The 14,622-nt window shown below is 51.4% G+C and overlaps 1 protein-coding gene across 2 annotated transcripts in view; it reads left to right on the forward strand.

The window, feature by feature from the left end:
- Positions 1-14,622, forward strand: part of FAT2 (FAT atypical cadherin 2) — a 107,817-nt gene that overhangs the window by 28,338 nt on the left and 64,857 nt on the right. For both annotated transcript variants that reach the window (XM_019506109.1, XM_019506110.1), the window contains exons 2-3: positions 1,738-5,020; positions 6,344-6,658. In XM_019506109.1, the coding sequence (XP_019361654.1) occupies positions 1,759-5,020; positions 6,344-6,658 (3,577 nt within the window). In that variant the 5' untranslated portion in view covers positions 1,738-1,758. The remainder of the gene's footprint in view (positions 1-1,737; positions 5,021-6,343; positions 6,659-14,622) is intronic.

The following is a 14,622-nucleotide window of genomic DNA, read 5'->3' on the forward strand; positions in this document are numbered from 1 at the left end:
GATAGGACCCCACAGTGTTAAAAGTCTTGTGGAGTTCTTTGCAACAGAAGACTTGGTCTGTTAATTTTCTATGGTCCAAAAAAAAAAAAGAATTGGCATTTTCTGAGGGGTGCCTCAGAGTTATAAGAGCAAAGGGAGCGCTTTGGAAGGACTATAGAGCAGAGGACAAAAATCCGAGTCAAAGTGGTGCAGAGGAGATGGCAACGGTGTCCACAGTGCTTGAGAAAGGCGGCTGCAGGGAGCTTGAAGGAGGGGAAGTTAAGAGCTCGGTTTTAGCGGCGTTGATCTTGGCTGATGGTTAGACGTCCACAAGGAGAAGTCAGAGAGGCATCCTGGAAGTTTGCTTGGGACCCGGGGAAATACTCTGGGGAGAGAAGTAGATCCAGGAGTCATTTGTAGAGAGGTAGTAGTTGAATTTGTGCTTGTGGAGAGAAGGTGCGGAGGGAGGAGGGGAAAAGACAAAGTCCTGTGGAAAGTGGAAGCAGAGATAAGGAGGACCCTCTCCTGGACGGGGTGAAGGAACAATTAGGGAGGACGATGTAGCCATGGGATGATGAGAAGAGGATGGCTGACTGTCCCAGGTGACTGACAGGCCCTGGAGCATGCGGGTGGAGCACTGGTTTTGAGAACCGGCTGGGAGAAGGCCAGTTTGGAGCAACTTCAGAGACGCCGGCTAAGGCGGATCCAGTCAAGTGCAGTTGGCTTTGGCTCTGGAAGGAGCTTTGAAATGAAAAGAAGAAGGGATATGGAGAGGCACATGCATCCAGAGGCAGATCCTTCCAACATAGGAAAGACTAATGCCTGTGTGTGTTGTGAGGACAAAGACCCAGAAGAGAACAAGAAGTGAAGAGAAGAGTAGAAGAAGGGGCAAGAGTTGGTGCAAGGGAAATGAAGTGAGAGGGGGTCCCTGGGGTAAGCGGAGGGATGAAAGGAGGAAAAGAGGAAGACAAGAAATGTCTTCCCCCGTGATAGGGAAGAAGAGGAGCTCTATGAAGCGAAGTGGGGTGGAAAGGAAGCCGAGGAGACGGGGAAGGCCAAGGTCACATTTTTTTGGACATCTCTTGGAAGACATTGGCAAAATCCAGACAGGAGGAAGCATGGGCGACTGGTACCTCCCAAGTCTCAGAGGGCACCAGATTGCCAAGGGGGTGGGAGGGGAGGTCTCCCAGTGGCCAATTGCCAAGCCAGTGCACTTCCAGTTTCGTGGCTGCCTCTTCCAGGGGGTGCACGGCCGATCTCAAGGGGTGCACGTGCACCCATGTGCACCCCCGATGCATCGCCAATGGGAGGGAGAAATGCAGGCCAGAGAGCAGAGGGCTTGTGCAATGAGTGAGAGATGGAGGAAAGGCAGCTGGGATCACAGACGGGGGGTCAATGAGGCTGCACAAAGAAAAGATGGCTTAGTGAGGGAATGGCGGAGCTGGAAGAGGAGAGAAGACATTTCAACGGAGGAAGCCAACTTGTCTTCTCCCTTAGATACTCCACGGCTGGAGGGCAGGAGCAGAGGAAGTGGAGGTTGGGGTGAGCCAGGGCTGGGGCCCGCAGGACCGACCGTGGGAGGGGAAAGAGAAGCAGAAAGTAACAATGAGGAACAGAGATATTCAGTGGTTGTGCCAGTGGAGGGAAGAGAAGAGAGGTCATGGAGGATGCTCCTTTGGCTGTAACACGTGGGCCTGAATAAAACTGTCTCTGCTCCACATTAGCTGCTCTCTAACTGTTCTCTTTGTCTCTCCTCAGGGCTTGAGCAGACACCCTGCCATGGAAGCTGTTACCACGAGGCACGTCCTCAGCTTAGTTATTCTGGTATTTTTCACGACCCAAGGTGGGAGCTCAGAGAAAAGCAACCCCTCCCCACTGCACTTCACCCACCTCTTTTACAATGCCACCGTTTACGAGAACTCGGCCCCCAAGACCTACGTCGAGAGCTACGTCAAAATGGGCATCTACATGAAAGACCCCGACTGGGTCATCCGATACCGAATAGCTTCTGGGGACAACACTGGCCTCTTTAAAACCGAGGAGCACGTTGTTGGGGATTTCTGCTTCTTGAGGATAAGGACTAGGAGTGGTAACACAGCGCTGTTGAACAGGGAGGTGAAGGACAATTACATGCTGATCATTCAAGCCACCGAGAGAAGCTTTGCCTACGAAGTGTGGGCCAAAGTGTTAGTCCACATTCTGGACCGAAACGACCTGAAGCCTCTCTTTTCACCCCCCTCGTACAAAGTCACCATCCGAGAAGACGCGCCTCTAAAAACCACGATTGGCGTGGTCAGCGCCACGGACGCCGACCTAGGTCAGAATGCAGATTTCTACTACGCTCTCAACACCCGGTCGCACTTGTTCACCGTGCATCCCACCAGCGGGGTTGTGATGACCGCTGGTAGGCTGAATGCTACCCACCGAGGGAAGCACCAGCTGCAGGTCCTGGCCGTGGACAGGATGAGGAAGATCTCGGAGGGCAACGGGTTTGGAAACCTGGCTAGTCTAGTGGTCCAAGTGGAGCCATCTATCGAGAAGCCCCCAGCCATTTCGTCCGTGACGGTGACACCACCTGATTCAACTGAAGACCTTCTCTGTGCAACACTGTTGGTGGAGGCATACGGCTCAGAAAGCGGGATAGATTCGGTCGACATTGTGGGCGGCGATCCAGGGAGGCATTTCAAAGCTATCAAATCATATGTCAGGAGCAATGAGTTCACGATAGTGTCAACCAAAGAGATTAACTGGCTGAATAACCCACTGGGTTTCAATCTCAGTCTGCAAGCCAAGGACAAGAGCAAACCACCCCTCCACTCTCCAGTTAGGGTTATTCACATCCCTCCTTCCAAACACGTCTCAGCCAGATTTGAGAAAGACGTGTACAAGGTCCAGCTCAGCGAATTCTCCCCACCGGGGAGCCACGTTGCTAAGGTTGCAATCACCCCAGTCTTTCCAAATCTGAAATATATGTTGAAACCCTCTCCTGACAGCACCAGTTTTAAAATCAACCCTCGCACGGGGCTGATAACGACAGTCCAGTTCATGGACTTCCGTGAGCAGCCTCAGTTTGAACTTGAAGTGACAACCACCAACAGTCACGCCTTCGCCACCGTTGTTGTTGACGTCATTGATTGCAACAACCATGCTCCAAGCTTTACTCAGTCTTCGTACCACAGCAACTTTGATGAAAACCTTTCTTCCGGCACTAGTGTCCTAACAGTGAGAGCTACCGATCAGGACCATGGGGAGAACGGCTTTGTCACCTACACTATTGCCAACCAGAAATCCGTTCCATTTGTCATTGACCCATATTCAGGCACAATCTCCACCACCAAACCAATGGACTATGAACTGATGCAGCGATGGTACCACCTGCGTGTCTGGGCTGCAGACTGGGGCTCGCCCTTCCGCCACGAGACAGAGGTTTATGTCTCCCTCGTGTTAAGCAACCTAAATGACAATGCCCCCGTGTTTGAGAAGGCCAACTGCAATGGAAGCATCCCCCAAGACCTACCGATCGGGGGTGCGGTGGCCATGGTCTCTGCCATTGATATCGATGAGCTGCAGCACGTTAGATATGAAATCATGTCTGGCAACGAGCTGCGGCATTTTGAGCTGAACCCCATCTCTGGAGTCATCTCCCTGAGCACCTCCCTCAGGGACCTCCCAGTGGGACGACTGCCCTTCTACTCTCTGAAAATAACTGCTACTGATGGAGAGAACTACGCTCTGCCCACCTCTGTGAACATCACCGTGGTCAGCCAAGGTTTCCCAGTCCAAATGCAGTGTGAGGAGACGGGGGTGCTGAAGCAGCTGACGGAGACAATCATCCACTCCATCGAGTCTCAGTCTCAAGGCCAAGGCCAAGAAGACGAAACAACTCTGAACCTGTATCTCATCAACCATCATGCACCGCAATTTGATGATACCTTCCCAAGATCTATCGATATCATGGAGACTGTCCCGGTCAACTCCACCATCGTGGACTTGGTAGCTGTTGACCCTGACACTGGCTTCAATGGCAAATTGGTGTATGTGATCTCTGATGGGAATGAGGACAGCTGCTTTACTATTGATGCAGAAACGGGTCTCCTTCAGGTGTTTGCTCCTTTAGACCACGAGCGTACAAGCTTCTACATCCTTAACGTTACTGTGTATGATCTCGGCGCTCCGCAGAAGTCAGCGTGGAAACTCCTGGCGGTGAATGTGTTGGACGCCAATGACAACGCCCCTAAATTCCCACAAGGTGCATACTGGGTGGCGATACCCGAACATGTAACAACAGGGACAACAATAGCACAAGTAAAAGCAGAGGATGTGGATACAGATGACAACGGAAGGGTAAAATACACCCTCTTGACCCCCACAGATAAATTTGCCATTCATAGTGTCAGTGGGGAGGTGACAGTGATTGGACCCCTGGACAGAGAACTATGGCCTCGCTATGTGCTCAAAATAGAAGCAAGGGACCAGCCAACAACGGGCCATCCGCTGTTTTCGGTCACCGATGTGGTTGTGACTTTGGATGATGTCAATGACAATGCTCCACGCTGCATCCCAGACCTCAACATGGTGAAGGTCCCAGAGGACTTGCCCCTCGGGGCCATCCTGCTGTTCCTGGAGACCTTTGATCCGGACACTGGCCTTGGGGGAGAGGTGGTGTACAGCTTCCTCAATGACCAGGAGAAGGTGTTTCACCTGGACAGATCGACAGGGGCTCTCAGCTTGGAGAAGGAGCTCGACTATGAGAAACGGGCCTCTTATAATCTGACCGTGCAGGTCAGCGATGGGGGAAAGCCTCTCTCCCGCTCGTCCCTGTGCCACGTGGAAGTCACCGTCCTGGACGTTAATGAGAACTTGCACCCTCCTCACTTCTCCTCCTTCGTGTTCACCGGCTGGGTGCAAGAGAACAGCCCCGAGGGGACATCAGTCATGACGGTCACTGCACAGGATGCTGACAAGGGGAAAGATGGAGAGCTCCAGTATTTCATCCGTGAGGGCACTGGCCTGTCCGTCTTCCGTATCGAGAAGGACACAGGTAATTGTTATGTTTGTCCAAGGCATTCACCAGTAAATACAGACTCCTTCAAGTGTGGGAAAGAGGACTGCTAGCCTGGTGGCATAGAATATATTGTAAACAAAGTAAAACTTTGTAAAACAAAGTAAAGTATTGCCATCAGCAGATTCAACTGAAAAATAACTTAATAGTCACACATGCAGATTCAATACATTCACATCTCTCAGAGTAATGACCACCTCGGGTCAGGGGCAGCTTAGAGGCTGGCTTAAATGATGCCCCGTGACTAGCAGAACCCTTCTGGATCCCAAACTGTTTGCGAAGCCTGTGGGTTTTTTGCCAGATATACCTGTTCACGGGAGTGCAATATGCACCCTCGGGTATGGCAGGCAGAGCTTGGACCTCCTCTTTAGGGTCTCCGTGATGGGAAGAGACCTTCCAAAACCAGGCAAAGTTCCTAACAGCCCTACTAGGAGAAGCCATGCAGCGTGATTAGGATTAAACTGTGCTCTGGTGCCCCTTTCCACATCCCTTCTTGGCCTTCATTGGCCACACTCTGGGATTTCTAAGGTAGGATATTCGCACAGGCTGTTGGAGAATCAGCGTCAAGCCTGTCCTTTGGCTGAGGGGCTCCAGACCCATAACATTGGCAAGAGTACCCCAACCTGTCTGCAACACAGCAATCTGCAGTGGGGTGCACACAGCCTCTCATGTTGATGCTGCATGACTGAGATGTTCCTTCAACCAGAGAGAAGCTGCATCTCTGTAGCCTGGGGGTTATAGCATTCACCTGGGGAGGCAGGGAGCCTGGGGTTGAAACCTCCCCACCCTATAAAGTGACGGTTAGATACTCACCCAGGATAAATGGGAGAGCTGGGTTCAAATCCCCACAGGCAAAAGAGGGCATTGAACCTTCATTACCTGGGGCAAATGGCCTAATGACTGAGCTATTGGTTAAAACAAAACAGAGGCCCCTTCTCCTTCCCTGCTACAGTAAATCTAATCCCAATGTTTTCTTATTCAGAAATAATTTCAGGAGGACTAAAACCACTTGCGGCAGCGGTGGCCAATTGAAACCACGTCCACCCAGCCCAGCCCTAATCCCAACAAACTCTTTGGTCTTTTCCATCACCAGCCACCCGCAAGGCATGCTGTTTCTACTTGGAAAATCATTCCTATAGGATAGGCACCCATTTCAGTGAGGAGACAGAGATGTCCTCCATAGTAATCCAGACCTGGTAGTGGGTCACAGCCACATTTAATCACATCAGTTTTAAGGGTAACACTCTTCGGGTTTGTTGGACTTCTCTGAGCCCATGATAAGAGCTTACTTAACTCTTCCAGGTACAATCCTGACCATAGGACCACTGGACCGAGAGGCCACCTCTCACTACTGGCTGACCGTGTTAGCTGTGGACCTAGGATCTATTCCTCTGTCCTCTGTGACTGAGATTTACCTTGAGGTCACTGACATCAATGACAACCCACCCCTGATGTCCAGACCTGTCTTTTATACCACTGTAATGGAGAACTCTCCACCAAACACCTCTGTCCTGCAGCTTGATGCCAGCGACCCAGACTCCAGCTCCAAAGGGAAGCTGACTTTCCACATCCTAAATGGAAACCCCCAGGGATTCTTCGCCATTCACCCCGGCACAGGTAAGGACTGAACACACCCAGTGTCTGCACTTTAAGCTCTGTGTTGCACACTCAGGGCTTCTGAGAGCATAACCAATGCAGGGTAGCGTGCAGAGCTGGTCTCTAAAGCAGTGTTTCATGCGACTGCGGCTGCTTCCTATGTCCAAAACCTGCATTGCAACGTCTGTTGAGAGGTCCATCCATACTTCTGGAAGCTGTCATGGTTTTAACTGCAGCCAAGCGGCTCTCAAAAAGCACCAGCATTCATGTTCCCAAGGGTGTACAGATCAAAGAGATTCAAATAATTGGTTTTACTCTTCTTGAGAATCAAATGCATGGTTGTGCGACAGAGGCCAGTAGCACATAGATCACCACCGGTAGGACATGCCCCAACGGAAGTGACTTTGTTCATGGACCAGAGCGATCGCTATGAGGCATTACTTATGAAAGATGACTCTAACAGGGTTTGGGTTTGCTACCAATATCACTTTAGCCTTGCTCTGCCATCTGCCTAGACCGTGTCTTTCATCTCAGGGATTAATTGGCAGATCACTTAGAGTCTTCCAAAGCCCACCGATGTTTCGTGTAAATAGTCCCTAAGACTATTACAGTGGCTCTGACATGGGGCCGTCTAATAGCAAAAGCCTTGCCACACCCCTCATTAGATCCACCCTTGGAAAGAGAGGGAGGAAAAGCAAAGCGTCTGAGGATGTAATGAGATTAATTAGTGGCACTGGGCCAAGGGGAGTGTTGTCAGACTAGTGCAGTGGGTTGCAGGTCTGCACCGTGCTTATTTCCTTGCTCTCAGACTGCGACAGGAGCTGCCTCCATGGAAGGGGCGTGCAAATTAGCATGTTGCCCCTTGGCTTCCTCCAACCTCCCCTGTAGCTGGTTGAGAAGTGCAATTCAGGGGTTCCCGAGGGAAAGATACCACAGGGCTGAGCGTCTGGGGTTGTTTAGGGGAAAAGAGCACCGTGCAAATAGAGAAAGACTCCAAAGGGAACAGCCAGGAGAGACTCATAGGGCTTGTCTGTGCCAGTGTGGGCTTAGAGAGCACAGGACTGAGTGCTCCCCACCCACCCAAAGCCCCTGATGCCCCCTTGAACCAGAAGTTTGCAGTGGACACAACTCCCCAGTGCCTTTTCTCAGACCTGCCAGTGCCAGAGGGCTCAAAAGTAGGTGCTGGGAGCAAGTTCAGAGCAGCCTAGCAAGAAAATTGCTCTCTGTCCATGATGTGCCACTAGACGAGCCCAGATCCCTTCTACTGACCTTGTACAATGCTCTTGAGAGGACAACAGGCCGTGCTAGGGAACACCACGGGGTGGGACTCGTAGCCCTTCCACCCATCAAGTCTCCCTCCCCTTATCAGCCCCATGGGTCACCTGTAACCAGTCGCCCAGCCTCCAGATGCTACAGCCTCTGTATGGAAGTAATGTGGAAGTATTCTCATGTGGAAGCAATGGCAGTGACAAAATCCAGATGTTTGCTGAATTGCCAGCAGGCCTCTCAGCCAAGCCCCATGTTGCCTCCTGCAGCCCTACAAAAAATGAGGCACTCAGACACGAGCTTTCTCCCATCCTCCACTCTCCAAACCCTGCATCTCAGGGGTTATTTGCATGTGATGAGAGATGCTCTCATCAGCCCTGTAAGAAACTCAAGTGCTGATCTTATCGCGTGGGCACTTGGGGGAGGTCTCGCCTTTCAATCCCAAGCTCGAATAGTTCAGGGACCGGCTTCCAAACCTCATCAGGACTCATTGCTCATCCCTTTGACTTGCATGTCATCCAAACCACAAGGCTTGCCTGGGAACATTGGCATACATTGCTCGCTTTATAGGCAAATACAGAGCGTAATTATAAAGAAGCCATTCATTGCTGCTGCCAGAGAAAGTCACAGCTTGTCTAAATTTTTGGGCTGTAGGCACCGTATTGTAAAAGCAATGCTGATTTCACTGTGTGGAAAGGAATATGCTACTTGCTCCATTAAAATAGCTACAAATATTATACCCTGAGATGAGCAGCGGCAAGGTGGTGCTGAGATGAGGGGCGATGCTCTTTGTCACCAGCGACAATGTATATTTTTAACGTGGGGAAAGCAATCAGGACCTGTGGTCGAGGTGATATCTTTTATTAAACCAACTAGATTTCAATAAAAGACAAAAGATATCACCTCGACCTCAAGTCCTGATTGCTTTTTCCACTGGACCAACACAGCTACAACCTGGACACCTTTAACGTGGGGATTCACTTGAGCCTCTCCAAAACCGTGATGGTTACACAAAGCAAAGTTAGAAGATTTTCCTAATGTAATGTAAATTGAGTGACTTCACCTACACCAAAAGTCAAAAGGGAGACAGGACCTGGAGAAATATGTGGCACCACGAAGTCTTTAGCGCTATTAAGCCAGTCCCAGAGGGTTATTTTTCTCCCCCAAAAGTCTAGATTTCTATTCAGAATGGAGTTTTTCCCACCCAAAAATGCTCGTCTTTTCTTACAAAAAAGTAAAAAGCCCATGAGAAGTTGTAGAAGGGCTTTTCCAAACCAGCAGCATTTCAGTGGAGGTCTGCATGATCCAGATGCATCCATGCTGCCTCTGGATGGACATCCCACCACAGGAGACCAGTTTGGAGCGGGTGAACTTGCGTCCAGACTTGACTGGGAAAGGCTCACTCTCTTTGCATTGTTCTGAGCCGTGATTCATTTCAAGAGGAAACCGCAGAGGCTATTGTTGTGAGTCACACGATTTCAGCTAAGACTGGAGGGCAAGAGAAGCAACCTAATGGGTTCGGGACATGATCCAACAGCGCATTTGGAAGGGGAGCTTTGAACGTTAGAGACTGACACAGCCCAGGATGTGAGGCTCCTCACCTACCCCAGTAAAACCCAGGCAAATAAGGGTTCATGTTACAGTGAAACACGGCTCAGTCCCAAGAGCCAGCCAATGCACCCAGGATGCAGAGAGAAGGGAAGAACCGGCTATGCCCTTTGATGGTAGGAGGGAACGCAAGCAGAGCTGATTGGAAAACCACTGTAAAAAACTTCCTTCTGGAGACATAAAAAAAGCAGGAGAAGGCAGGAAAAAAAGACAAGATCCATTCCCCACTTTGCTGCACCAAAGGCTGGTGCCTGCATTAGGGGACACATGCATATTATTGTCAAAGGCCCCTGGCTGCATCCAGGCACCTAAGGATCCTGCCATCACAGCCCCACCACCATAATTCACCCTCTCCCCAGGTCTGTTCAAGATCTCTCCCCCAGCAGCGTTCAGCCTCCAGGGGAGACTGGGCCTGCTGGGAGATAGGCATCCATCTGGTGGGATAGAGCCAGGCGTGCTGGGGCTTTGGTTTCCACTGCTGGTGAAAGGTGGTGAGCAGACAGCTCTGTGGGCTGAAGGACTTCCCATAGCTACCCTGCTCTCCCAAACCATCCCCAGGGCTGGGGACCCCCTCTTCCTGGGGCGACGCAGTATCTCAACCTTTGGGACCTTCCAGTCCTTGGTGCCTCTGCTCAGAGAGGAGCAGGAAGGGCAGCCAAACCCCAGCTCTGCCTGACGCCCACTTGCTAATGCTCCATGACTTAGCCTGAAGAAGGTTTTGCAACAGTGCAGCATTTGAATCCATGAGATTGGATCCATGTCTTTGCAGCCCACAGCATAAACCCAGGCGCCCGTAAGCTCCGATCTGCACCCAGCCCTAACTTCGCGTGACGAGATGGAGATAATGTGATCTCGGTCTGGCCTGCACGCTACCTATTGCAGACCTATGTCATGGCTACATGGGAAATCAGCCGTTTCCTTTGCTCTCTCAGAGTTAGAGGAGTTTAAAAGGCTGCCCTTGGGAATGCCCCCTTCACAAGGAGTCTGCCCCTGTGTGAGCCTGAAACATTGCCCGCTCGTGGCCTGCTGAGAAAAGGCAGGGAGGAAGAGGGAGAGTAAATGAAAAGCCAACAAAGAGGGGGAAAAGCATTAGAAAATGATGACCTACTGAGGTCCTAACATCTATGAATCTATGAAAATGAAGACGAGGACTTCGTGCCACCAGCAATGGAGTATCTCCAGCCCAACCCTGCAGGCAGTACTTGAGACATCATTTGTGATGGAAATGTGTTCAGATGTTGATATGGGGTTTGCACCTCAAAAAAAGAGTCCTTCTTGGGTACTGCATGGGATCCAGGGCCCGTGAGAAAGGGTCGTCCTGGAGGGCATCAGCACGGCGAAGAACTCACAGCTCCTTGTCTCTTGGTTGGTGGGATCCTCTTAAAGACATGGCAAGCAATGCAGCTTGGGGGTGTCAAGGTTTTGCTTTAACACTGCACATCTGGCCCACACTTGTGTCAGCTGCAGCTGCTCCATGGCTCCCTTGGTATGTCAGGTCCCCATCGTCTTCTCCCACCACGGGCAATGATTTAAGCAGGATCTCGTGCCTCTGTTCTGCTGCTCTTCCCCGCGGAGCGCATGTTCTCCAGCTGACTGTCACAGGGGTAGGAAGCAACAGGCTTCTCTAAGACCAGCTGCACGGGGTAGGCAATACTTGTGTGAGGCCATTTCCCTCTTTCATCTCCAAACAGAGGGCTGCATTCAGCACAGACAGGCTGATGACACCGGAGTTTAAGTCCTCTCCTGAATTGAAAGGCCAGCCCCGAGTCTCAAGTTTCTTACCCTCACGGTTCTTCAACAAGCCTCTACCTGCTTGGGTTTGTTCCAGCTGCAAATCCTCGGGCTTTTGTTACCAACCCTCGCATTCCTGGACTTGACTCTTGGCATTAGGAACTGGAGCTGCAAATCTCAGTTGTGAGGCTCATCTCTGCAGCAAACCTGCTTGGAGCAGGGCACAGGAGATGTCGCTCCTACAGACAACGGGAGCCTGAAATGCATCCGCTTCTTTACGTTTGGACGACGGCTGCAAGGACCGTGTTTTGTTCCTCATTGGCAATGTGCAGGGCAGACCCGATGGCTTCAAGAGGTGACGCCCGTGCCAAGATGCCCCGCCCTGAGGGATCCCCCTCTACTGACCACATTGGGAACGGGGGACATCTGTGCCACCTCAAAAGCCACGTGTCATTTCAATACGTAACCTGCGCAACTCACTGCCATGAGACATCATCACACCCAAGAGCTTAGCAGGAGCCTGCCCTGGATGATCAAGGAAATGGACGATGAAAAATAAGCCCTATTATCTGAGATCCAATAATTTAATATTGCCTAAGTGATATAAATCCCCACAATTCAGGGTTATGTCAACCACCGTCAGGGTTTAGAAGGAATTAGAGGATCATAGAGAAGTTGGGCTGGAAGGGAGCTGCAGAGGTAATCCAACCCATCCCCCTGCCCGAGGCAGGATCAGCCCTTATCCAAACCCATGCAATCCCATCTAAACTCTACATAAGACTACTGTCCACCCTTGCACCCTACCCTGCCTCAAGTGAAGCAGGGGAACATTCCCCTTTGGGTACGTCAGTCCATAATTGTCCATCAAGGGGTATTTTTACACCTTCCTCTGAAGCACTTGGCCACATTCAGAGACAGCATTGATCACCTCCTATGTCCCTATATTCAAGTGCTAGCCTCTTCCTAGGTGTTCCTGCCTCCATTGGCTAACCCATTGTTAGGGGCCAACTGTGCAGCCCTTGCACCTGCTGGTGAAGTTGCCCCCTGCCACGGGAAGTTGCCTATTAGTACTGGCAGGGCAAGGCAGGGGCTTTGCTCCTAGCCCCCAGGCAAACCTGCTGCAGACATCTGCAAAACTTCCCAGATTTTTGGACTCAGAGCCATGGATCCCAAAAGGGAGAGCATGAATGGAAAGAATGGGATCTGAGGGAGAGGATGGGAAGGACCACTCGCTCAGCTGGTCTGACCTCCTGCATATCAGGAAAAGACAAGGATCCAAGTGAGCGGCCCATCCAGCTTGGGCGGGCAAGACAGGCCAGTTTCTGCAGCCAACCACCCCCAAGACAGCAATGTAGCTAATATGACCCCCAGCCACATGCCCAATGTGACCAGGTTGGCGGAGTGGAGTGGGGGTAAGCTCCAACGTGTCTGGAGAGAAGCTCGAATTCGCATCTCCGGAGCTGCTTTGCTACTGTGATCCCTTCCTCTGCCTCCCAGGCCTCCGGGTGCCATGCAGGGACCCCTCTCGTCAGCCTGGCATCTCAGATTTGGCTAAGAGAGAGCTCAATCAGAAAGGCTCCCATTGACTTGAAGGACAGCAGTAGATGGAGAAGCCACCACCCCCTTTGGTAGCGTGGTGGCTAATTCTACTCCTTGCTCAAAATTTGGGCTGAACAATTGAGGGGTGGCTAATGAGGAGGACACAAGAAAAGAAAGAGGATGCAGGAGACAAGAGAGGGGACGGAGGGAAAGCTCAGCTCCGCGGCTGCCGGCAGAAGTTATTGTTGTTTGGGAGCCAGCAACAAGGCGCTGTTGCTCTTGCTGCTCCTGTCCCAACACGACTCGCTTCCCTTTCCCTTATTCCAACAATGAGCAAGAGGCAGCCCGTGGCTGCAGGCAAAAGTGAGCTGCTCCCACTAACCCGCATGCGGGCACCGGCAGGCAGCCTCTCCATGAGGGGCCTTCCCTGGCCTCGCAAAGGAGGGGAGGCCTGGGGCTTGGAAGCCAGTACAGGACATCAGTTCATTTGCAAGTGATGCTCAGGCTGATTTGAAGACAGTAAAGAGGAGGAGACAACCTGGGAGCAAACAGGTTTTGCTTGGCTCTTCAAGGGGATCCTGTAAAGCCGCCTCCCCACCAAATGATTAACTCTGCTGTAAAAGGTGGCTGGGAATTACCAGCTCCGATTGCATCAGAGCTGGGGCTCAGTTGTCTCTGAAGCCCCAGTCTGGAGGCCTGCAATCCCGCCTTCCCAGTGGGTGTCCAAGTATCCTGTGCACTGGGGTATGGGCCAACAAGTGGAGATGATTTTAAACCCCCTTAGGTTTAAAATCAACTCCACTTAGGAAGGCCAGGCAGCATTTACCGAAGTGGAAAGGAAAGCCCTTATATTCCCCCTTCACATTTTCTGGGAAGAAGTGAGTTGCCAGCTTGGAGGAAACAGCACAAGCAGCAGGACATGAACGTATCTTTGGGGGACCACCACCAATGGCAGCGCTCGTTCCACAACGCTTTCCACTTCTATTCCAGCTCGTAGGTGAAGAGAGTATAGGGCAGAGTAGCAGCAAATCAAAACCAGTCTGAGTTTTCCCTTGAATCCATCCCAGCCCCTGTGTCTCCGTGCACTCAGCTGCTGCAATCCATGCGGATGCCTTCTCCAGCTTATGTGTGCGGGGGGAGCACAGCCCCATGGCTCTCTGTGCGAACCTGTGTCATTAACCATTAACCATGAGAGCTTTCAGATCTCATTACCAAGTGCTTAACAAACCATGGAGAGGAATCAGTAGCTGCAACCAGGCAGGAGATGGGGGGCAGAGGGCAGGAAAATAAGCTTGCCCTGCAGATGCTGGTGGACAGATCTGGGAATACAGGCATAAGGCACAAAGAGCCAGAGAGGAGTGCTGGAAGGTGCTGGTGAAAGAGGCCAGACAGGATGGAGATCAGTCCCCCCCGCTTCGCAGGACTGGTTGCAGAGGGGGCATGTGCCCCCCCTGACTAAGGCAGCACCAGTCGCCCCGGTCCTCTGTGCAACATGAAGGATTTTAGGGCACTGGGGAGCTACAGGAGGCAGTGCACACAAAGGTTGGTGCCTAGTGGAGGAGGTGTAGACTGCCCTTAGCCGTCAGCGGGTGTGTCTACATGTGCATTTACACTGGCTTAAATTTACTGTGCAGTAAGTTACTGTGCAATAAGCGGGAATAGGCCAGCATCTACACATGCAGGTATTAAAGCGCATTAACACTGTATGTGGATTGACTTGGGACTAAAGTTAGTTCCAAGTCAGTCCACACACACAGTGTTACTGTGCAGTAAGGCATCTACATGTGCCTTACTATGCAGTAACTAATCGGGTGTAAATTTGATACCTGGACAATGCAGAT

This window comes from Gavialis gangeticus, unplaced genomic scaffold (genome assembly GCF_001723915.1).
Source record: "Gavialis gangeticus isolate Ggan-Ray unplaced genomic scaffold, GavGan_comp1, whole genome shotgun sequence".
Lineage (NCBI taxonomy): Eukaryota > Metazoa > Chordata > Crocodylia > Gavialidae > Gavialis > Gavialis gangeticus.